General features: G+C 34.7%; 1 protein-coding gene across 7 annotated transcripts in view; it reads left to right on the forward strand.

Annotated features, from left to right (window-relative positions):
- Positions 1–26,053, forward strand: part of LOC131940083 (synaptotagmin-like protein 5) — a 38,516-nt gene extending 12,463 nt beyond the window's left edge. For 5 of the 7 annotated variants that reach the window (XM_059298652.1, XM_059298654.1, XM_059298656.1 and 2 more), the window contains 11 exons: positions 233–457; positions 939–1,033; positions 12,966–15,056; positions 16,574–16,899; positions 18,479–18,559; positions 21,167–21,351; positions 21,446–21,548; positions 22,003–22,164; positions 22,607–22,851; positions 23,666–23,874; positions 25,899–26,053. In XM_059298652.1, the coding sequence (XP_059154635.1) occupies positions 233–457; positions 939–1,033; positions 12,966–15,056; positions 16,574–16,899; positions 18,479–18,559; positions 21,167–21,351; positions 21,446–21,548; positions 22,003–22,164; positions 22,607–22,851; positions 23,666–23,874; positions 25,899–26,047 (3,871 nt within the window). In that variant the 3' untranslated portion in view covers positions 26,048–26,053. The remainder of the gene's footprint in view (positions 1–232; positions 458–938; positions 1,034–12,965; positions 15,057–16,573; positions 16,900–18,478; positions 18,560–21,166; positions 21,352–21,445; positions 21,549–22,002; positions 22,165–22,606; positions 22,852–23,665; positions 23,875–25,898) is intronic. The other 2 variants (XM_059298657.1, XM_059298658.1) reach the window with 2 other exon arrangements.

Genomic DNA, 26,053 nt, shown 5'->3' on the forward strand with positions numbered 1-26,053 from the left:
AATGTGTTAAGTGTTCTAATGTCCACTTTTTCCATTTAAACAAAGTATGTAAATGAAATTTTAAACTATAAATGGAATATTTTTATTAATAGCTATTTTGATTGTTCTCAGATAATGTTGAAGTATAAGGAAAGAAATTAAAAAGATTATCATTTTTAAATAGATATTGAATGCAAGTTACTGAATTATAACATACATTTATTACTTTTTATATGTTTCTCCAACATTATAGTGAAGTGAGGAAAGAAATTCAAGAACTTCGGAAAGCAGGGGCCCTGACCTCTGGGGACAACCAAAATGCAATATGTGCCCGGTGCAAATACAAATTCCCCTCATTCATCATGCCCCTGGCTGACCACGGCCAGCGCTGTGTCAGCTGCAAGTTCAGGGTTTGCAAGAAGTGCAGCTCCAGGGAACCCAGTGGAATGTGGCTGTGTGTCTTGTGCTTAAAGTACAGGTCAGTTGGCATCTGTTGTGAAATACTAGTCTGTTGTGGTCTGTTGTGAAATACTAGTCTGTTGTGGTTTGAAGTACCGGTCAGTTGTTATCTATTATGGCTTGAAGTACTAGTCTGTGGTCATCTGTTGTGGCCTGAAGTACTGGTCTGTGGTCATCTGTTGTGGTCTGAAGTACTGGTCTGTGGTCATCTGTTGTGGTCTGAAGTACTGGTCAGTTTTCATCTGTTGTAAACATGCTCTGTGGTCATAAGTACATGTCTGTACTTTCTGATATGTAACTGTAGAAAAGCATCTCTAAAGTCCAACATCACACTGCTTAAATGATTTTAGAAATGGGAAAAATAATATGTTCTGTATATAGATCTAATAGCCTCAATTTAAATATGTAAATTTAGCATTAGTCAGCTTGGCATAAAATCAGGTTTACTGTCCTGTTTGAACCTTACAAACAAATCTAGCCTGTGTTGATATTTGTTCTAGACAAGAAAAGCTACTGACTGGAGAGTGGATGTCTAAGGGGGAGTCTATTGGCCTGCAGGGTTCTGATCTGCTCAGGGTCTCACTACGTGACAGAAGTAAGTTCTCTTTTCTTATTCTAACTTATTATGGTTACAAAATTTAATCAGCAAATCCACAAAACTTGATGAAATGCAATCCATTCTAATTAATTCTCTTTTTAATTTAATCTTTTCTAAATTAAAACACACAATCTAAAATTGTGAAATTTAATCAATCTAAGCCATTTCCTTGTTTCTCTTGTAGTCAAATTTTATTCTTTAATTAATTTGAACATGTTTAAGGCTCTTCTTTCACTGAACACAAATTATTAGTCAGCAATTTTCTACTTGTTTGCCATCCTCTAAAAAACACCACTTTCTACAACAGTTTATTATTATGTACTCGCCACTTTGTACTTTACACAGCAGGGGGATGATGTCACCAGATTGAAATTTGTTTACAAAGCACACCTATGGTGACTAAAGTTCTTTTCTCTTTTCATCCTTGTCTATGTTGTAACTGTGTATGTGTTGTGTGCCTCTATAGATGTTAACCCTGCATCTCTTGTCCAGGTTTATTTATCATTTTTTTTAAAGCAATCAATAGTTTGACTCACAATGGGTTTTTTAATGCCAAGCCTAATAGTGAAATTAATCCACTCTGGCAAAACTCCAAAACATTATGGTGTTCAATTTTATCATTTTTCTTTTTAAAGAAATTAAATGACTTAAACTTTTGACACCAGTTGCTTATTTTTTTTTACTTTGCATATACATCAAGGCTGTTTAACTAAATGTACACAATATTTTTTGCATATTTTTTATTGATTGATTTTAAATTTGTATACTCAGTTGTATCATGAAGTAAACATATTGATATTGTATTTAATATTAAATGACCGCTACTAGTAGGTACCATACTAACCTTAGCATTAGGGATGTACACAATAGGTTTTTTCTTTGAATGATTTTGAATACTTTATCTATTGTACTCAGCTTTGTCATTTATGAAAGAAACAATATTTTTTTGGAATTAAATTAATTTAGTCTATATACACATTTATTGACCTTTGCATTAGGGATGTCTTATCATTTGTGCATAATTTATGTTTTGGGTTAATACATTTACTTGAATGAATTTCCAATAAATGTTCAACAACTTATGTTGATAATTAATGTGTAAAATGAAAATCAATGATGTGCTATGTTGTCTTATTTGAGCTTTGCTAACATACTGTTGTGTTGTCTTCTGAATGAAGGGGGGGGGGGCAGAGAGAGTGGATAGCTCATTGTTTTCTTATTTGTGGTATGAGGTGAGAAGATTTTGAGGGAGATGAAATAGGGCAGTTCTGTTATCAACTAAATGTACTTTAAATTTTTTTTTTTTGCCAAATTTTAGCAATTAAAATGGTTGGGAGAATGAGATTACATAATGTTTAAACATTATTTCTTTGGACACAGTTTTAAGCCTACAACTTTACAGTTGTCTGTAATGAAAATTGTAACAAGGTTTTTTTTTAAATTTATATGATTTCCATACCACTTTTGATATATAGAATGACATTTTGGATTTTTTTTAAAGTGGGTAGGGAATTTAATTTGATTGGTTAATAGTACAAGTGGGGTAGTGAGTTATATTGGTAGGGGTCAGGTCAAAAATGTATTATTGTGTTGTATATTGTGTGCAGGATTTCTCGTGCTCAGTTAAACCCAACTTGTACATGTATGTATACTTGATCTTTTGATATGTACATTCTGTCTATACAACTTTGTGCTGCCACACAATAACATACAATGTAGCATAAAGGCTGCTAAATGTAAATAATTTACCTAGACAAGTTATATTCTTGGGTGTTGCCTGAATAAGAAATCAGCAACATATCCCTAAATCAGCAACATATCCCTAAATCAGCAACATATCCCTAAATCAGCAACATATCCCTAAATCAGCAACATATCCCTAAATAAGCAACATATCCCTAAATCAGCAACATATCCCTAAATCAGCAACATATCCCTAAATCAGCAACATATCCCTAAATCAGCAACATATCCCTAAATCAGCAACATATCCCTAAATCAGCAACATATCAAGTTGCTTGTTAGTTTTGGTTTACAGTTGGTTTATGTTTAGGTTTTATGTTACAACCAAAACTACCAGCATTATTTCTTTGGCAGTCAGCAATACAATGTCCATGGAGGCTTCATCAAATATGTGACCAATGTTAGATACAATTTGTCATTTTCTTTAATGTTCTAATTTTAGTAATAAAAGCAAAGACATTAGAGTTGTACCTCAAAGATTTTTTTACAGTGTTATTGATTTTATACTATCCAGCATAGTGTTGCATCATTTAATAAGGTTTTTGTTTTCTGTATTATTTTTTAACCAGCCTTGCTCATTTTACAATAGCCTATGCATTGTAGGTCATGCATATTGTATGTGGTATACATGCTATGTTATTGATTGTGTTTTTATTTTTTTAAGTCACCTATGTTAGTGATTGTATTTTTACTTTTAAAATTGTCTTTGGCTGTGCAAGTTGTGCCTTATCTATCAGGTATGGCCTGCTAGAGAATTTAAACTTTAACCTAATTACTTGACCTCTTTGGGTTAAGTTTAATATGTAGCATCAGATTTTCCAACTATGTTCATTCACTGTGTAGTCCGTGGCTTTAGCCTATTTTATCTTTAAAATGTTATAATATTGATATGGACATATTATAATAGACAGAATCGTACTTTTCACTGTGACTTGTAAAGAAAGTAGAAATGTTCTTTACTGGAAGCTAACATAACATTCTGGTACATTGATGATTATTTCTCGATGAGAAGGTAAAATAACTTATGGTTTTTTTAAATCATCATCTTTTAAACCAGGATCTTCATTTTGAAAATAAAAAATCTTTTTTTTTTATACTTAAACAAGTAGATACATGCTTTTAAAATATTTTTTACTAGAATACCATGTAACAGATTTTTAAAATAATGCAGTATTATTTAACATCAACTTTTCATGTGTTCCACCTTTTCATGTAAATAAAATGTGGGGTTTTTTGGGTATAGTATTTGCATCCCAGGCATATCTATTTTATTAAAACCTTTGGTTTTTAGTAATGTTTAAAACTATTTTTAGTAGGTAAACTTAAAAAAATAACGTAATACATATTGGATTTTTATAGTTGCCTACCTTTAAAGGAATATGCCTTTTTTTACAACCACTATTGATGTAGCTTAAAGGTAAAATCTATATTTTTATCTTTTGCATTTTTTAAACAGCTGCTCCTATCCAGTTGTTTATTTTTGTGACTTATTTGTATTTGAAAGTGATTCTGTAAAATTGGAAAATAACTACAGTAGTTAAAACTTGTACTAAATCAGAAAACCTAGGTGAATTTTATCTATTGCAAATTATCACTGAACATGGATTACATTGAATAAATAAGTTTCAGGGAATTTAAAAATAGCTTTACATTCACTTCCCATAACTCTTTGACCCCTACAAACAACTTGTTTGTTATAGGCTTTAAAATATATCCAAGTACTCACAATGCAAATCTCTTATATCAGATAAATCAATACAGAGAACAGGTGTGGCCTGATGATTAATATCAACACACAGATAAGGTCTTTTCTTGTTGTTAACTTCAACTTGAGTTTGGTCAATGTAACATAGTGGGCCTATACTCACCTTCTATATGAAAGCTTTATATTAGAACCACAATTTATTGATTATTTTTTTATTGCAAGATTTGTTTCTAAGAAGTTAGGCAATGGAATTAGAATTTAAAAAAAAAGAGTTTTTAAATCGTATTTTTGGGTATCTGAGATATTCATTTTGGGTAGATTTTATTTAAGATGATTCATTTTGGGTATCTAAGGGGATTCACCCAAGCTACATTACATCTTGCAAGGGAAATAATGCAGTATTTGAACAACTCATTACACAATCAACTAATTAATTTTAAATGCAGTGTACAGTTTTAGTAGCTCAGCTGTAGCAGAGATAACCGTGTGTTTTGTTTAAACTGAAAGAATGTAGAATGTTTTGATACTACACACTTGTATGGAACAAATCCTCTAGTGATAGTGAGGATAGGGTGGGGTAAAGCACTTCCCTGCTGTCACACACTGGTGACTACACACCTTAACACACCTTAGGCTGATGCTTATTCAAATACCTGTATGGGTTTTTTTTTTAATCTAGGGTATAGGATGTACTAATGTCTTCTTTCCAGCTGTAGGGTAAGGTTTACATGTGAACATGTTTTAAGTCTTTGAGAATGTCTGCTGCGTGTGTTGTTTAAAAAAAATGTAATATATTTTTTTAGCTTTTGATTGACATTTTTTATTTAAGGTTACTACTGTTTATTATTATGTATACTATTGAAGTTGTGTTATAGTTTACATTTTATGTTAAGAGGTGAGGGAAAAGAAAGAATTCAAATTAAACTGATAAGTGTGGGAATTCCCAGAAATTAGACTTCAGGTATAGGTTCAATGAAACTTGACAGCTGTAACCAAGTACATTTTGTTTATGTATTTCTTTTTCATAAAAGATACATAAAATACAGTAATAATGTAGTGAAGAGAATGGTATCTATGCTGCAGTCATATTAAACTTTATATGGTTCAAGTCACATGATCCAAAACTTCTCTGTTGCAGCCATTTCAAAGGACCAGTTGGGCCATTGTTTTCACATCATTATTGATTATGATTGTACACAGAAGGAAACCACAAGCAAATATTCCTTTCTCAACACAAAACTTTGACACATTTTTTATTAGTTCTAAGTTAATACAAACATGAAACTCTGTCTATGTAATTGTAACAATTCTTGTTTACAACTCTCATTAGTAATTGCTACACAGGACGTACACACTGTGGTGTACCATAAATCATAACATATTGTTTCTGGCCCAGCTTATCAGATAGAGCAACTTTCAATAAATCTTATATCTTTATGCAACAGGTGGTGAGTAGGTTGGGAAGGGCGTAATGATTTTTCTAGTTTTAGTCAATATTTAAATATAAAATTATAGGCTTGAAATCAAAATGTCTAATGCATTTAGGCCTGCGCAATAAAACCCGAATGGTTTTAGTGCCAGGGTGACACAGGATAAGTTAGCTAGGGCTGTTGGTATCATGTGTTAAACTTAACAGGGCCACATAAAGGGGGTTAACTGTGATGAAGGGAAGCAAGCACAATTTATTACATTCCCACTATAGGATGAAAAGTAGAATTTTTAAAAACTGGAAGGCATTGATTAGTATAGATTTATTTATGAAAGCTGTTAGATTCTTCTGTGTGGGTGTGGATTAAATGCATTGTGTGTGTGTTGGAGAGTGGGGGGGGGGTTGAAATGTTTATAGGCTAATGGTTGTATTCCATGTGTGATGGTGAGTGGTGGCCCACAGCTGTGTGTAGCTGTTGTACACTATTGATCCAATCCCTTTCTCTGTGACTAGGATAAACTGTCAATTGAGCATCTTGTGGCCTAGGGTTTGTTAGACTGGTGGATGTGTTCAGCTGTGTGTTAGGACTGTATTGTGCTGTTGAGTGCTTGGATATGTGGGCCTTGATTTGTTGCCAAGGTAAGTGGGGATCAAGCTTAGGGTTAAGTTAATCTCTTTCTTAGTCTTGGCTGACATTTTTAATATTAAGGATAAGCTTACTCATTGGTTTATCAGAGAGATATTTATTAAAACAGAACTTTGTTGACCTCTGTTTAAAGATTTATTGTGGAGCTAAAGCCAAACTTGACAGAAATAATCTCTGCCATTTTTTAAAAACTTGAGTAATTGTATGCTAATTACATATAATTTTGGATTATGATTGTAAACTCTTCCACAAGTGAGAGGTACTTGCTCAAAAATGAATCCTCATTTTAATTAACATTGATGATATATGGCTATAATAAGCTAATAAAAAAAAACAATTTTAAAAATTTTATAAACATAAAAACAGAAAAGTAAAAAAAATATATGTATAAATTTGTATGTTTTAATGTACAATTTATATAAGTTTAAAAAATATCAATGCATCTAACAAATTATTTATAACCATTGTCATAATATATTAAGTATGAGCTGTCAATTTTAATACACTGATCTCTACCAGATAAAGTTTAATTTTTTTTTAAAATATGGCCAAGTTTATAAAATCAAAGTTTCAAATCAGTTTTTAAATGCAGCATATTTTTTTAGCAACTGTATCATTAAATAGCGATGCATTATTTTGAAACAGAATAATATTAAGATAATTGATGGAAACAATTTTTTTTTTAAATTCAGGAAAATGTAAATAAATCTGCCATAAAATTTTGGTAAATTATACTAATGCTTTTCTTTGTAATGAATTTTTTGACAAATGTAAAGAAATTCGTTTTTTGAAAGTTTTTAATGCTATATTTTATAATAATCAACAATAATATAATGAAAGGCCAAGAAAAATTAGGGCGAGTTCAAACTAAGAACCATGTTGTGTCCTGTTTGTAAAATTCATTGTTGAAACAGGTCAGGTGAGCAAGGAATATGAAGATGTTGGAGGGGAGACATACACATACACACAGAGGCCGGCAATAATCAAAGAGGCAGATTCTGACTCGAGGAACTCACTCTCAAGCAATGAGCAGCAAGGTATTCACCTCTAAGTTGTACATTTTTTCATTGTCAATTTTCTCAAGTGTTTAGTACAATCAATGAACAGCTAAAGTTGCCCCATCTCATCATTGTAATGTACTGAATTATTGATTCAAATATCTAAGGGAAATACTTTGATCACCAACATGCGACACACAGTTTCTTTTTCTGATATGATTTTTCTGATTGTTTATTTACTATGTAAAAATATTTCTTTTTGCCCATCAGAGAATAAAAAGCCTGTCACTGTGCCTAGTATGTTAAGTATTTTACCATAGGGTTTCTTGCTTTTGTTGGGCATGCTTTATGTGTAACCTTTATATATATTTTTATGTATAATACCTATTTGTAATCTAATTTTTATTTCTTTACCACTTAGTGAGCTGACCTAACAAATAATGCACTGTTTTTGCATGATACCTATTCATACTGCTTGATTAATACTGCAGGTTGAAAAGCTTGCTATAAAACTGAGATAGCCAATATACTTTCCAGTCTGGCTATTGAATATGTAAAGATCACATTTGAATAATATTAAGTAGTACTTGTGGCATAAATAATGTGGTGTGACTTATTAAAAGATTGAAGATATTTGTGAATTGACAACTCCTTTGGTTTGAGATATGTTAATGTTCAGTGTAATGATGTTCATGTAACATTAACTATTGATAGTAATATAACATTAACTTATAATGGTCATGTAACATAACACTTTACTATTTATTTATCAATGTCACGTTTTTATCCCATTTTGTAATTTTTCATACCGAGGCTATAGATGTTTCAATCTATAGTACAATGTGAACATTACTATTGTAATTTTTAAATTAAAAGCTTAACACAGAATGTAAAAAGAGGTAACTTGATAGTTCAAGTAAAAATATTGACTTGACAGTTGTTCTTGTTGTTGAGTAATTAGTGTGTCTCTAATCTCTGCTGCAAGCCTATTGGTCAGTCTTTATGATATGGCACTGAGTTCTGAAATATTTTTTAAACATTCATAACTAAATTGCTTACATGTAGCCATGTTCTTACTATATTACACACATCATATAGACATACTGAATTTATGTAAATGTTGGTTACACACATCATAAAGACATACTGAATACATGTAATTGCTTACTACACACATCATATAGACATATGCTGACTATTTGTAAATGCTCACTACACATCTGTATGTAAATGTTGGTTACACACATCATATACACATAATGGCTTTATGTAAATGCTGGTTGCATACATCATTCCAGTTTTCTCTTCAATGTTTCAGCATTGTTTAGAAATCAAGTATTTCAGAATTGCAATGAAAACTCAAAACCAATCTCATCAAAAGATGAAGAGGCAATGCCAGGTTTTTAACAAAACAATTTTCTTTTTTGAATTTGAAAATTTCATTTTTTAAGTTGACTTTTGGCTTTTTTTTTTACAATTGTTTGTTTGCTGTTGATTTAAAACAATAAAACCACACCAATAGATAAAATATAATAGGATAATGAAATTTCTATAAACTGTTTTAGTAATGAAAATAATGTTTAGCATTAGGTTTTTCTAATAACACACCTGACTGAAAAAGCATTTTGAAAGCAGTTTGAGATTCTATTGTTCATTAAGTAATTGTTTTTGTCTTTTTACTTAACTGTTAAAGTGTACCACAACTGTTTAAGTTGATGACATACTCATTTTTGGAGTTTTGCCCAGCCTTTGTATAAATGAACTTTTTTTAAAAAAATATAAAAAGTAAGTGGCAGTTACAGAATATTACTGAGATTTTACAATTTTGTTAAACAATTTTGTGTTTTAAACTTTTGTTTGCAAGTTTTTTTTATTGTTAATATGTTTGCCAGACCTGATGGTAACTCTAAAAGACTTGGCACTAAAACTTGTAGCTTTGTCATTGTTACTTTGATGTGCAGCTAACAGCACTGTCTCCTTCTCTTGGTCACACTGGACATGTTGTGTTTTTTACACGGTTTATTTGTGTGTCTTAATGTAAAGGTTTTGTTTTGGATTGCTTTAATTATGCACGCTCCTCTCACTACCATTTCATTGATACATCACATCTCTCTCATAATGTGACATTTCATTGATTGATCACACCTTATCTGTCATGTGACATTTCATTGATTCTTCACATCTTAGCTTTGATGTGACATTTAGTTGATTCATCACATCTTAGCTGTCATTTGACATTTCATTGACTCATCACATCTTTCCCATCACGTGAAATTTCATCATCATCATTCCTGTCACATGACATTTCATTGATTGATCACATCTTAGCTGTCACATGACATTTCATTGATTCATCACATCTTTCAAGTCATGTGACATTTCATTGATTGATCACACCTTAGCTGTCATGTGACATTTCATTGATTGATCACACCTTAGCTGTCATGTGACATTTCATTGATTCATCACATCATTCCTGTCACATGACATTTCATTGATTCATCACATCTCTACCAACAGATGACATTTCATTGATGATTCATCACATCTTAGCTGTCATGTGACATTTCATTGATTCATCACATCTTAGCTGTCATGTGACATTTCATTGATTCATCACATCTCTACCAACAGATGACATTTCATTGATGATTCATCACATCTTAGCTGTCATGTGACATTTCATTGATTCATCACATCTTAGCTGTCATGTGACATTTCATTGATTCATCACATCTCTACCAACAGATGACATTTCATTGATGATTCATCACATCTTAGCTGTCATGTGACATTTCATTGATTCATCACATCTTAGCTGTCATGTGACATTTCATTGATTCATCACATCTCTACCAACAGATGACATTTCATTGATGATTCATCACATCTTAGCTGTCATGTGACATTTCATTGATTCATCACATCTTAGCTGTCATGTGACATTTCATTGATTCATCACATCTCTACCAACAGATGACATTTCATTGATGATTCATCACATCTTAGCTGTCATGTGACATTTCATTGATTCATCACATCTTAGCTGTCACGTGACATTTCATTGATTCATCACATCATTCCTGTCACATGACATTTCATTGATTCATCACATCTTAGCTTTCACATGACATTTCATTGATTCATCACATCTTAGCTGTCATGTGACATTTCATTGATTCATCACATCTTAGCTGTCATGTGACATTTCATTGATTCATCACATCTCTACCAACAGATGACATTTCATTGATTCATCACATCTTAGCTGTCACATGACATTTCATTGATTCATCACATCTCTCCTGTCTCTCTGGTTCTTTAAGGTTTGGCCAAGTTCAAACCAACTCCACACATGGTGTCCTCTCCGTCTGCTCCCAGTTTGCAGCTATTCCGCAGGGACAGAGCCCCTCTGCCATTTTCTAGGAATGAAACATTTAGTCACTTAAGACTAGCTGTGGAGGTCCAGCCTGGTAGAAGTGAGAGTTGGTAGCTAGCAATCCTCTGCTGAGAGCTCTGCTCATGCCATAACACTTGAAAGTTTCTTCAGGGGTTTTGGTGCTCCTTCTTTCAGGGTTGGGCTCCTGTTAGGGAATGCGCATCTTTTATTGATATCATGGCATTTAATATATGATATATCAATAACGCTTTAGCTTCTAAATATATATAAATAGATATAGAATTGATTGTGTTACAATGAGCTGATAACCTTATCTTCAGGTTATAAACGTAAAATGTCCAGTTATGCAAGTGATCAGACTCTGTACTATGATGATGTTAAATTAGCTAATCAAAAGGTGTCCCTGTTAAGTAAATATGAAAGCATGTCCTGCTCCTCAATCAAATCAGAGTGTAATGACGAGTCCAGGCTCAAATCTCTAAAGAAACGAGGGTCAACTCAAAGTGAGCTTGAGCTCTTTAGAAAAAGAGCTGAGTTGAATTCACTGAGGAATCCTAGAAATAGGAGGGACACTTTGGTGCAACCTCAGCCCTTACAAAAGAAAACCTTGCTTGAAGCTGGTGCGTCTAACACTGCGAGCGGCTCAAAGAGTGAAGATAAGAAAACCTGTGGGCCAGCCAGCAGCATCCCACACTGGCATGAAACATTGAAAAAACAGTCGGTCATTTTATCAGCGGCCAGGCAGTTGAAAACACAGCAGTCTCTAGAAGCTGTCATCTCCCCTGAGGTTCAGGTGACCACACCCAGTGGCAGTAACATCTTCACCCTGGTCAAGCCCAGAATTTTGCCAGCGTCTAGCGACGTCACCACTGATAGGTTGAGCCACTTGTCACCAACCTGTTCGCGTGATAACTCGCATTCCTCACAGGAATCCATATCTGTGTACATCAAGGCCGCCCAGAGCTCCGAGCTTGGTGCAACACCTGCTGGTGGGGATGAGAAAACACCTGCCATGTCCTCTAGCCCTACTTGTGGGACCACAAAGAAAGTTGACATGTCATTCCCTAAACAAAAATCAATCTGGAGGACACTCAGACATTCACTATCCAAGTCTGACAGAGCTCCCAAGGATTCACTTGACAGTACTCAGAAGAAACCTAAATTAGAAAATGTCGTGTCGGAGCTAAATAAAACTCAAGCTAATGCAGGGTCTGGTAAAAACTCAGCTAGTTTGTCTAATGTAAACAGCCTAACAGGTCCTGTTCAAAAGCTTAGAAGATCTGTCTTGTATGCTAGTCTTCCCAAAAACTGGATGCGAAACAAAGGTATATGCAGTACTATGCCAGAACCTTGTGTAGAAAATATTCGCTTCAAGTACACACATGTAAGCAAGTTGCTTTAGCAGACCAGACCTGACACCAGAGCATATCCAGTGTTGTAGCTTATAACTGCTTGATTGCTTCTTCCAAATTTGTCTTAGTCCTGTACCTTACACCACATGATCATTGCCAGTTTGTACAACTACTTTCATGTGCTTTGCACTTACTAATGCTTTTTCTTTACACACCATACTAATTACAGCATACTGAGCATACTAATTTTATTTAGATAACTGACTTGATTTAAATTCTAATTAGTAATTGTGATTAGGTTAAAAAAATGTTTTTTACTCTTCTCTCCTTAGAAAACTAAAAACTTTTTAATTGTCTAGAAATAGCTCAAGTTTTTCTAAGATACAAAAAAAAAATAACCTTCAGGCTAAGCTGAGTTAAGTTAGTATAACAAAATAGAAATCAGCCAAAACCCCTTCCTCTATCCCTTTACTTGTATGATATTGTGTGTTATCTAGTCAACCTTTTTTTTCAGTATCACCAAATTAATATTTAATTACCGTCCATTTTGATGACTATTTTTGTAACCATGTAGAGTTGTGTTTATTTTGTCGTCTGCACTGTTTCAGCTGCACCACAGTTCCATCATTTTTTGGGTCCATAAATTCCAATTTCAGACCCAAGCAGCCACCGTAAGCTTCCAGTGGTAACAAAGAAAGCAGACGTGGTGCTTGCAGTAAAAAAGAATAAGGTTTCAGAAACTGTCAAACTTTTCCAGCAGCGCCGTGACTCGTACACCCATGCTGTGGAAAACCAGAGAGCTACGGTAGCCGCGCCTAAAGGTAACCCAGATAAGAGAGCGGCTGTATCAGCTCGCCATGGAGGCGCCACAGACATGCATGACCACACAGTAGCTAGCTCTCTAGAACAAACCAAGCACCTTACTCACCAGTCTCCTGTCTCTACTAAAGCATGTAGCTATGAAGATTTAACAAACACATCTTTACCCAGCTTTAAAACTACCCCTGGAGGAGCAAGTAATGTTCCCCAAGTTCTACCAGAAAAATTCAGATTTAAAAGAAAATTGAGTGAGGACCAGAGAAAGTTGTCCAGCAGTTCTAGTGATGTATTGTCCAGCTTTGATCAGCCAACCAGTTCAGTGGCAGCCGAGGATGGCGCCCCCACTCCATCAAGGCCTGACAGAAAGTCAGACGGACTAGGTAAGCCAACATATGCTTTGACTAACACAAGCAGCCCAGTAGCTGATGAGGACAAACAGAGAAAGCAACTCCCCAGCACTGGTGACAGTTTTGAAAAATTGTATGACCAAAATGTCAACAGACTGGTTGAGCTGATGAGCACATCTGGAGACCACTCTGGTAAAAAGTCAAAGAGAGAGCTGCCCCAGACTCCCCCTAATGGTAAGAGCAAAGAGTTTTTGCTGCAGAAATCCTTGTCCCTGTCTGATGAAGTGGCAGCTAGTCTAGTCTACGTCAGTTTTGATACTGATGACTATCACTGTGCTACGTTGGATCACAAAAATAATAAAATGGTATCACCACATACAAGAAATCAAGGCAAAAAGGCACCACAGGGCTCAGCAGACAGAAAAGATCATACTCCTTCTCACAAACAGCCACAAGAAGAACAGCTTGTTCTGATTACCACTCAGGTAGCTAAGAATGAAACAGTTGCTAAAAAAGATAAAGCTCCTGTAGTTCAGGATAAAAATGTCAATACTAAATTGGAAGACACAACCATTAAAGTAGATAGTAAATTAGTAGCATTGAAGCCGGAGCAACCTTCAGCTGTAGAGAGTCTAGTTGAGAACCTGGCCAAACGGAAGTGGTTGGATCAGTCAGATAAAGCTAGTGCCAACCTGTGTCGGAGCTCTTCAAATGTTTCAGACACATTCAGTAGTGTCACAGAGATTTCTGAGCAGTGGGGGGAGGCTGACTCACTGCCTTATGACAGTGACAGCACGATGCATGAGAAGGTTTTTGATGACAGCTTTGTGGTTGATGAAGAGGACTGTGTCAAAAAGCCTGGGGTAGATGTTTACAAAAGTGAATTTAAAAAAAATAATGGCCATGGTTGTGGAGTTGAGCTTGATGCTTCAGAGCACGAGTCTTATCAGAGCAGTGCTGAAAGTTCAGCTGATTCTACACAAAACACCACACAACTTTTTTTAGCTCACCATGCACCGGAGTCTGGGAATCCAGAAGGATATGCCAGTGACAAGGACAGTTCAGTCGACAGTCAGTTGTCTGCCTTGGAATCTGACCAAGGTTTTCTAAATTTAGATTTGTTAAATGCCTCAAAAGAAATAACAGAGTCTGGAAGTGAAAATACAGTTTCTGGCCAGGTGAAAGAAAAAAAAGTCAAGCCAAATAAGAATGAGAGCAAACTTAAACTTAATGTCCACTTGTTTGGCAAGAGGAAATTGGAAAGAAAAAAGAAAGAAACTGAGAACACTGAGAAAAACGAAAACCTGAGGAGGAAAGAGAAAAATGTGTTGGGAGGGAATTATCTTCCCTCTGATCACACAGCGTCACATAGAAACACAGATGATAACTCAGAAAGTTATAAGACAGAGGCCAAGGTCACTTTACTGTCTCTAGCTCTGAGAAGAAAACTTGAAGAGGAACAGAATTTACATGACCTGGAGCTGAGCTCAAACTTACCTGAAGCCACACTTGACCTGGATAGCTGCACATCATCACATTCCTCAGTTTGTGACGACAGTGCTATGAGAAGTGACAGTGATGGTAGGATAGCCCATCTCTGACAGATCCTCTAACCCGACTGTCTCTGTATTTCATCTGCATGCATGTGCAGGCAGCTGGTGTAATAACCCCAAAGCATGGCTTGGCAGCTTTTATTTAGTGAATATTTCAGCATTCTGTTAACTTGCTATTCTTCTTGGACATTTTCCATATGCCAATGGTAAATTTGATGTTTTTATTAAAAGAATATTCCAATTTAAGTATTGTTATCGATAGTTTAAGATTATTTCTTTAAAGAGATGACATGAATTGTTTATCACATAATGAATTTAGTATTTTGACTTCAGTGCATGGCCTTAGCATGGCTTAAGCCAATCAAATTTTAAAATTTAAAAAAAAATTGATTTAAAAAAATGTTATTGTAAATAACTGTTGTGAACAAATAGCTCATACATGTTTTATTGATAAAACAGTTGAACAGTTTTATGTTTGCTCTTGTACCTAGCATGAATCTGGATTTTTACATACAAATATGACACTGTTTTCTAATTATCTATTATGATTAGTGTTTTTATGGAAACACTGCATGCACTGTGTCTATTATTATGTTTGATGTTTCTACAGAAGCATCAACTCTGTGGTTTCTCTGACAATGTACTGTTTGGCTTTTCTGTTGTTTTTTTATCCTATTTTCTCTGTGGTACATGTGGTTTTTTTTCTTTTTCTATTCTTGCTGCATGCTTTTTAAATCAGTGGCTCACCCCCACCCCTTGAATCCAGCTTTTTAAGTATATTTTATTATAACAATATGATAACACTATATGGATAACACTTTGACTTCTCAGGTATTAAATAACCAGTTTTAAATAGGATACATTGTGTATGCCTTTTTGTGTTTATTTTGCACTATATAAATTTTATTGATATGGCACACCATTATTAATATCATTCCTTATTGGTACAAATATTTTACAAAAACCCTTAATTTTCAGTTTTAAATACTGACATTTAAAACTTGTTAACATTTATTGTGCTGGTTTTCTTCAACTACTCTTTGTTTAACTTGAAAATTTGAACAATACTATTAAATGTTATTTTCATTTTTTTCTTCTTTGATTCTCAAGCATCAGATTAAAATTATATATATATTGATCTCAATATTGCATCTTAATAAAGTTTTTCCCTAAATGTAAAAAAGGTTGTTTTTTTTATAACAGAATAGTTTGAAAAAAAAAAAGAAAAAACATTGCTTTCTTGATGGCTGCAGTTTTTAAAACTTCTTTTTGCACTTGCACCTTTATTATTACTATTTACCATGCTAGGCCAATAATTTCATTAAAGAAGACTAAACATAAAATTTTTCATAAAAATACTTTTAGAAACTACTTCTTAATTATTTTTAAAATTAAAAAAAAAATTAATTATTGTAACCAAATAAATAGTTAAACTTTGAAACCACTTAAATCAAAATTAAAATTTTAATCCTATTAAAAGATTTGTATATAGGCCTATCTGTATTAAATTATGTTTATAACCCATTCTTCTTCCACCATTCATAGAGTTGGTTAGAGACAGTGACAGCAGTGTCACCAGCAATAACACCAGCAAGTCCAACACACCAGACCCTCGACTGCTACAGCAGCAGCGAAATCATGCTGACCAACAGCGTAGTCGCACCGAGCAGCAGAAGACTGCACCGGAGCAGCCCAAAGTCAAACCTGAGCAGCAGAAGACAGTGCAGGAGCAGCCTAAGGCCAGGTCTGAGCAGCAGAAAGCAGGGCAGGAGTCACAGAAGAGCACAGAACAGCAAAAAGTGAGGCTAAAAAGTCTGGCAGAACAACAGCTACAGGTGCCAGCTATAGCAGTCACACAGTCTGGGGATGAGGTGGGTAACAGGCTATAGCAGTCACACAGTCTATAGCAGTCACATAGTCTGGGGATGAGGTGGGTAACAGGCTATAGCAGTCACATAGTCTGGGGATGAGGTGGGTAACAGGCTATAGCAGTCACATAGTCTGGGGATGAGGTGGGTAACAGGCTATAGCAGTCACATAGTCTGGGGATGAGGTGGGTAACAGGCTATAGCAGTCACACAGTCTGGGGATGAGGTGGGTAACAGGCGCTAGCAGTCACACAGTCTATAGCAGTCACACAGTCTATAGCAGTCACACAGTCTATAGCAGTCACACAGTCTATAGCAGTCACAGTCTATAGCAGTCACACAGTCTGGGGATGAGGTGGGTAACAGACTCTAGCAGTCACACAGTCTGGGGATGAGGTGGGTAACAGGCTATAGCAGTCACACAGTCTGGGGATGAGGTGGGTAACAGACTCTAGCAGTCACACAGTCTGGGGATGAGGTGGGTAACAGGCTATAGCAGTCACAGTCTATAGCAGTCACACAGTCTGGGGATGAGGTGGGTAACAGGCTCTAGCAGTCACACAGTCTGGGGATGAGGTGGGTAACAGGCTATAGCAGTCACACAGTCTGGGGATGAGGTGGGTAACAGGCGCTAGCACTCACACAGTCTATAGCAGTCACATAGTCTGGGGATGAGGTGGGTAACAGGCTATAGCAGTCACACAGTCTGGGGATGAGGTGGGTAACAGGCTATAGCAGTCACACAGTCTGGGGATGAGGTGGGTAACAGGCTCTAGCAGTCACACAGTCTGGGGATGAGGTGGGTAACAGGCTATAGCAGTCACACAGTCTGGGGATGAGGTGGGTAACAGGCTATATGGCTGGTAAGTAGGTCACCAACCAGTTCTACGGCTCAATAAAACCTGCATGAGCCATAGAACTGGTTGGTGACCTACTTACCAGCCCTATAGCAGTCACACAGTCTGGGGATGAGGTGGGTAACAGGCTATAGCAGTTTTGTCACCACTTTCTTTTGTTTTTTATTTAGATGCAGTAATTTTTGTGGTTCAATACCATATGGCCAAAAAAATTTCTGGCCTATATGCTTAAAATCTAGAAGTAGTTGATTTTCTTTTTTTTTCCATGTCAAAAATGTTTTAAATGCAGTTGACTGTCTTGTTTTTAAATTGTGTCAACAAAAATCTCCATCAGAAGACACCAGTGTTTCAAAGAAAAAAAGTCTTCCCAAGACAAATTTATTGCAGTGGGCAGAACAAGGCAAAACCTTGTTCATTTTAAGCATGTTCCTGCTTTAGCATGATTGTAATATGTTGGGGTATTTAGTATGATATTTGTTGTTGTAAGTCTAGAATAGACAGTTTCAGTGTGCTCTTGGCTTTTAAAATTGTAGTAGAACAGTATTAAACTATGGCTTCCGCTGTAATCATATTAAAAAAGTCCTCCTTAGTGCTGTTGTTTTAGCTCAGTTTTAACTCATGCCATTCAACTGATGCTGCTGTGTAGTAAGAAACTTTTCTTACATCACTGTCCAGGGACTCATGTGTTGCTGTGTCTGTGCATTATTTGTCCATGTTTTTCTTAGCAGAGGGAGGAAGATGATGATTTGGATGAGTTATTTGGCAACCATCGTCCACAATTGTTAGGCAGTCGTAGCAGTTTGGCTGTAAGTGTGACTAACTGGAAATGGGCTTGCCACTACTAGCATGGGTTAATGCTTACAAACTGAAATGTATTTCTGTATCTGTTGATTTATTGTCTGTTTTAAGTTGCTGACCATTATGTTGTCTAACCACTTATTCCTTTCATTTGGTGTAACTTCACTATACCCTCACAGTCTTATGATTTGCTTAGGAAAATGTTTCAGGCATTTACAAGCACTTTAAATTTACTCTATATGTTTGGATATGTTTAAAATACCTTATGTTGTAAACATTTATTATTTATATTTGTTTGCTATTTTTCCCTCTTTATTTAAATTACCAATCTCAACAGCAAACCTATTTCTTTTTTTTTTAAATGTAGGCCTATTTTGTTTTTAATAAACTAAAGCATGCTATACATTCAAATTTATTAAAATTTTGCTATGCCATTATATTTAGCATGCATTATTCAATTTAAATCCATCAATTAAATCTAAAAAGAATTTATGCTTGCAATATATATTTAAAAACTGTTTCTTATTCACAAATATCACATACTATGTGCATTTTTTAACCCTTTATTTACGGAATTAGGTTCTGAATGAATTTTTTTCTTAAACAATGTGTTATCATATTGCTTTTGGCACATTTAAAGCATATGTCAAAGGAAATTTCGTTTAAATAATTTTTAATGGCCCAAACAGATATTGGTACTTATGAGTACCGACAGGAATGTAGGACATTTTTTCCAAAAAATTTTTTTTTTACAAAACAGGAACAAACGATACAATTTATTAACTAATAGTATGGCAATCGTTATAACAGTCATTTTTTTGTAATTTTCACATATAAATACAGCACACAAGTATATTTTGAGTACGATTTTTATTGGATTTTCTATCGGAACACATCTTAGACCTCAAACACAGCAAAAGTTGCCAGCATGTCATGCTCCCTCATTCTTGTCTGTGGTCATTCTGGTGTAACAACGGTTGCCGGACTGAACATGCTTTTGCTGGAAGCTTCCAATAGCTATTACTTACAATGAGCCGCATAAACAAACAAAAGCTTAGTCATTCAGTACACAACCACTTGTAATACTAGTATAATTGTAGCCTACTAGAATGTTATGACAAGTCTACAGTGTAAAGTTCATAAATAGAAGTGAGCTCAATGTGTTTAGGATAGTCAAAGTAGCCTACTGTTTCCTGTTTACTGATTAAAATTTACCATATTATTATAGATCTCTACTATATTCAGAAGTATGGACTATTACTAGTCAATAGGTATACATAACGTAAATACTAGTTTTGTAGGCAAGAAAGTTTATTCCAGTAAATATAAATAACAAATTAAATCTTACTACTAGAACTAGGCTTTGGTATACAAATGAAGTATACTAAACCTAGTAAACAAGCCTGCAGCTGCTACCTTTATTCTTGTTATTCTTTTACTACTTGAAATCAACATGTAATTATAATATTTCTTAGGTAAACCATATGCTAACCTTCTTATAAATGTGTAAATATCATTTTTTTAGTACATTTTGATAATTAATTATCAAAATAATATTTATGTCACTCCACATCAAAAATCTGTTATTTCCTAAAAATCCTAAAAAATGACCCTGTGCCCTGACGGTACTTATAAGTCCACTTGTAAACATCGATCTAATACAAAGACAATTTGACTAAAATTGTATAACTAGAAGTTAAACGCGTTAGCCTGACTATTGGAGATGCCAATAAAAAATATTTGGGGATGAAAACTTGAAAAATAAGGTAAAACAAAGGGAAATCAGGAACGTGTGTGAGAACTGTAAAGAACAACTGTAAACTACCAATATAGTTAGACATTGAAATTGGCGCCACACCAAAAATTTTCAAAATACATCGATCCCCCAACCACCGGTGACTCAGGGGAGATAATACTATTAATTACATCAATAATTTTTAAAATTCGTATTAAATTAAAAATAATACAGGCACTTAATTAAAGTGGTACTTATAAGTACCGTCAGTAGATAAAGGGTTAAAATTGTATATTTCACACACCACAAATCATTTACTAATTGTATAAATTGTAAGTTTAATACTTTTAACAAAATTTCTGATCACTAAAGAACTCATAACAAAAAAAATTTCCATTTCTATAATTTGTTTGATCACAAAGTATAATTAATTTTTATTTTGGATTATAATTTTGTCCATCACATATTGATTTTTATAACCATGTTGCCAATGACTGTCCCACTATGTCACCAAATGACCACATTAATTTTATTGTACCTACAAGTTAATGATAAGCAGCTTGTGCCAACTAATCCACTAACCACGCTTTCATGAAAACACATTTAACAAAACAGTGCATTAAAATTTTCTATTAATGTCATTTATCAGAATTCAGAAGAAAATTAAAACAGTAATTTGCATTTCAATATTCATAATGTAATTTGAAAATAAGAATTTTAGAAGCTTAAGAACAGGTTGGGTTTTTTTTTTTTTTTTATTTGAGCATTTTCAAACATTTCAAAAAAGTATATTAAAATTTGCCTTGTAAAAACATTGTGTAGATGTTGAACCAGTTCTGTGTTCACACAACTCAAGCCACTATTTATTACCTGTACACAGGACAGCCGTGAGAGCATATACAGCGTGTACAGTGATGCAGGGGAGGTGAACTATGGGAAGATACCTGTCACTGGTGATATTTTCTTTAACCTCAACTACAATGTTAAATCAAGTGCTTTGGAGATCCACATCAAACAATGTAGAAACTTGGCACCCGTTGATACTAAACATGGCCGATCAGACCCGTGAGTTGAAAGATTTATTTTGTTGCTATTTTCACTTTACATCACTATTTTCTCACATTATAAAACATATTCATCTAATGTTTGGTTTATCCAGGTACATAAAAACATACCTTCTTCCTGATAAAACTCGAAGCAGCAAACGGAAAACCAAAATAAAAAAACACACATTGAATCCAACTTTTGATGAGGTTTTGAAGGTGAGTATCTTTGTTAACAGAAATTAAATTAGAATTATGAAAAGTAAATTTCATCAATCATGTTGACCAAAACCTTTTTTTTTTTTTGCCTCTAAATTTTTTTTTCTTGTTCTGTGACATGAAAGCGTTTTAATGCCTCATGTGTCTTAGTGGTGTAAAGCAAAATACACATTTTCTTAATTTCTTATAATTTATAAATTGAACACCATCAGAAAAATTTAGCTTAAGTTACTAATTGATGATGAGAAAAGTACAAATTTGTTTAACTTTTCTTTTCTTCAGATTTTGTTTAGTTAGAGAAAATATTAATTACAAAAAATGTCTAATCTGTAAAAAAAAAAAGACTAAAAAAAAACAACCTAAACAAGATTGTTTTACATTTTATACAAGTTACAATAAAATCTACAGAATTAATTTATTAATTTTCCAAGACCTCTTCTTGTATATTTTACAGTATTCAATAACCCCAGCGGAGCTAGAATCTCGTACTTTATGGGTCACAGTGTGGCACAATGATAGGTTTGGTCGCAATGATTTTCTAGGAGAGGTCACCATACCTTTAGATTATTACAGATTTGATGAGAATGCACCACGATGGTATCCTCTACAGGAACGGGTAAGTCAGTATTATTTATATTTTGTTACATAAACTCAGTGGGTTTTTTCCACATAATTTCAGGTGTTATTAAAATACAAATGTAGGCCTGTGTACTTGTTCACAAGCCAATCTTTTTAAAAATGTATTAAAGGGTCACCAAAACTTTGTCAAACTTCCGCTGCTGCTGTGAATAATGAATTTGTAGTCACTATGGTAATCTGATGACTGTAAAATGAACACTGGAATTTTTAGTTTTACATTCCCAAAACTAGGGGAGTCAGCTTGATGATTGATCATCTTCAATAAACAAATATTGTATATTGAGTGATATATTATTGAATATTTTATTGTTATCTATTGATTAATATCTTATGTTTAGAAAGTGTGCTTTATAATTGTTGAATCTTATACATTTAAAAAGTAAAGAAAACCTAAGTGAGTTTCACTGACTTTGTTTCAGTCAATGAGTCAAGAATCTGAGTCGCCCGTGCTGGCCTATAAAGGTGATCTCTTCATTTCACTCAAGTACATCCCAGCTGACATGGTAGACAACGCCCCAAAGAAGAAGTCTGGCTCATTTCGCAAGAAGAGCAAGGAGAAAGAGAAGCCAAAGGCTGGTTTGGGGGAGGTACATGTCCTGGTGAGGGAAGCTCAGAATCTCACAGCTATGAGGGCAAATGCAGGATCCAATCCTTTTTGTAAAGGGTAGGTCAATTATCTCCCCATAATTAGTAAATGTATGTTCACAAAGTAAAATGTATTAATCTTTTCATAATATTGTACTGAATGTGAAAGCAGTAAAGGTGGATTGTTATTTGTTTGGTCATACAATCCACTTGTATGTGGTGTCTGGACGTAAAGACCATGACATAAAGGCCCTTTTCAAGGTTAAAATAGGGGAAATAACTTTGACAAAACTGCAATAATTTATTTAGCTTGTTTAATCTTTTATTGAAACACTAAAATTAAAATATTATTTTTTTTAATGTTATAATATTAGATAACAAAAGCTACATTATTTACCATCCATATTCAAATGTATCTAAAACTGCTGGCAAATTGGTATTTGTTTTAACACAACAATTGATCAAAGAAAAAACCAGCAGCACCTAAGATATATGGCAACAGAGGCCTCTGTAGGTCCTGAGTTGGGAGAGCGGGGAAGGTTAAAGGTTAGATTTTTAAAAAAACATGGTGGATACAACAATTCTGTCAGATAACAAGGTTAATGGAGACAACGGTGCATGGTGAAACCACAGTGAAGAAAACAGTCCTGTATGAGATTTAGCATCTAGAAATGATTAAAAAACTGTTGACTAAACTATTTATTGGTATTAAATTAAACACAATATGTTTGAGTTAAAATTTATATTTTATAAAAATGTTTGTTAATAATAAAATGTTTAAAAGGGTTTTTTTTAAATAGAAAGTGATTGTTAGGTTATGTCTATTATGAATCTGAGTAATGTAACAGTAATAATAAAAATTATATAATAAAATGATTGTATTACCCTCCCAGATACCTGCTGCCTGACGTGTCACGCTCCAGCAAACAGAAGACACCTGTGATCAAGAAGACGACCAACCCACAGTGGAATCACATTCTGGTGTTTGAAGGGGTCGACCAGTCACAGCTTCAGCAGCATGGGCTGGAGTTGACTGTGTGGGACCATGAGAAGTTGTCCAGTAATGATTTCTTGGGGGGAGTCAGGCTCAACTTGGGGCAAGGTAGATGGTTTTTTTCTTTTATTATTAGACGTTTTTAAAAAGTTTTAAGAAATAGTCATTTTTCATGACATTAAATAAGTTAAGTAGGGCCTGCCATTGCAGTCTTGATGGCCCATGTGGCTGATTAAATAGAGTTCCTCTGTTTATTTGAACTCTATAAAAAAAGACATTGTGTGCTCCAGGCTAGGCTGGAGCTGGTGACTTGCAATGGCAGACTCCCCCAGCTCCTATCAGATTTGGTTAAGGATTGTAATCTAATAAAGCTGGTTGGTTCTAGACAAACACTGTCAAATTTGGTTATTTTCATGCCTTGGGAGTATATTTTAGTAAAGGGCTAATTTTATACATCAGTAGTGTCATGTGTTAAACATTGAAAGCTATGTTTTGTATTACGTAAAATTGACAGCAGTGTCTTGTATAGACTAAAGTAACTTGTGTTTAACATTGACAGCAGTATTGTCTTGTGTTTAACATTGACAGCAGTAGTGTCTTGTGTTTAACATTGACAGCAGTAGTGTCTTGTGTTTAACATTGACAGCAGTAGTATCTTGAGTTTAACATTGACAGCAGTAGTGTCTTGAGTTTAACATTGACAGCAGTAGTGTCTTGTGTTTAACATTGACAGCAGTAGTGTCTTGTGTTTAACATTGACAGCAGTAGTGTCTTGAGTTTAACATTGACAGCAGTAGTGTCTTGAGTTTAACATTGACAGCAGTAGTGTCTTGTGTTTAACATTGACAGCAGTAGTGTCTTGTGTTTAACATTGACAGCAGTAGTGTCTTGTGTTTAACATTGACAGCAGTAGTGTCTTGAGTTTAACATTGACAGCAGTAGTGTCTTGTGTTTGACATTGACAGCAGTAGTGTTGTGTTTAACATTGACAGCAGTAGTGTCTTGTGTTTAACATTGACAGCAGTAGTGTCTTGTGTTTAACATTGACAGCAGTAGTGTCTTGTGTTTAACATTGACAGCAGTAGTGTCTTGTGTTTAACATTGACAGCAGTAGTGTCTTGAGTTTAACATTGACAGCAGTAGTGTCTTGTGTTTAACATTGACAGCAGTAGTGTCTTGTGTTTAACATTGACAGCAGTAGTGTCTTGTGTTTAACATTGACAGCAGTAGGTCTTGTGTTTAACATTGACAGCAGTAGTGTCTTGAGTTTAATATTGACAGCAGTAGTGTCTTGAGTTTAACATTGACAGCAGTAGTGTCTTGTGTTTAACATTGACAGCTGTAGTGTCTTGTGTTTAACATTGACAGCAGTAGTGTTGTGTTTAACATTGACAGCAGTAGTGTCTTGTGTTTAGTATTGACAGCAGTAGTGTCTTGTGTTTAACATTGACAGCAGTAGTGTCTTGTGTTTAACATTGACAGCAGTAGTGTCTTGTGTTTAACATTGACAGCAGTAGTGTCTTGAGTTTAACATTGACAGCAGTAGTGTCTTGTGTTTGACATTGACAGCAGTAGTGTTGTGTTTAACATTGACAGCAGTAGTGTCTTGTGTTTAACATTGACAGCAGTAGTGTCTTGTGTTTAACATTGACAGCAGTAGTGTCTTGTGTTTAACATTGACAGCAGTAGTGTCTTGTGTTTAACATTGACAGCAGTAGTGTCTTGAGTTTAACATTGACAGCAGTAGTGTCTTGTGTTTAACATTGACAGCAGTAGTGTCTTGTGTTTAACATTGACAGCAGTAGTGTCTTGTGTTTAACATTGACAGCAGTAGGTCTTGTGTTTAACATTGACAGCAGTAGTGTCTTGAGTTTAATATTGACAGCAGTAGTGTCTTGAGTTTAACATTGACAGCAGTAGTGTCTTGTGTTTAACATTGACAGCTGTAGTGTCTTGTGTTTAACATTGACAGCAGTAGGTCTTGTGTTTAACATTGACAGCAGTAGTGTCTTGTGTTTAGTATTGACAGCAGTAGTGTCTTGTGTTTAACATTGACAGCAGTCGTGTCTTGTGTTTAGTATTGACAGCAGTAGTGTCTTGTGTTTAACCTAGACTTGGGTTCTCCCTGCCAGGAACTCACCAGGGTAAACCTGTGGACTGGATGGATGCTAAAGGTGAAGAGATTGAAGCCTGGCAGAGTATGTTGGAGCGCCCCAATGAGTGGATTGATGCACAGCTGCCACTTCGCGCCAGCATGGGAAAACAGAATGTGAAGAAATAGTCAGGA

The sequence above is a fragment of the Physella acuta genome, unplaced genomic scaffold (genome assembly GCF_028476545.2).
Source record: "Physella acuta isolate Inbredline_101_S28 unplaced genomic scaffold, ASM2847654v3 ptg000308l, whole genome shotgun sequence".
In the NCBI taxonomy this organism is placed as follows: domain Eukaryota; kingdom Metazoa; phylum Mollusca; class Gastropoda; family Physidae; genus Physella; species Physella acuta.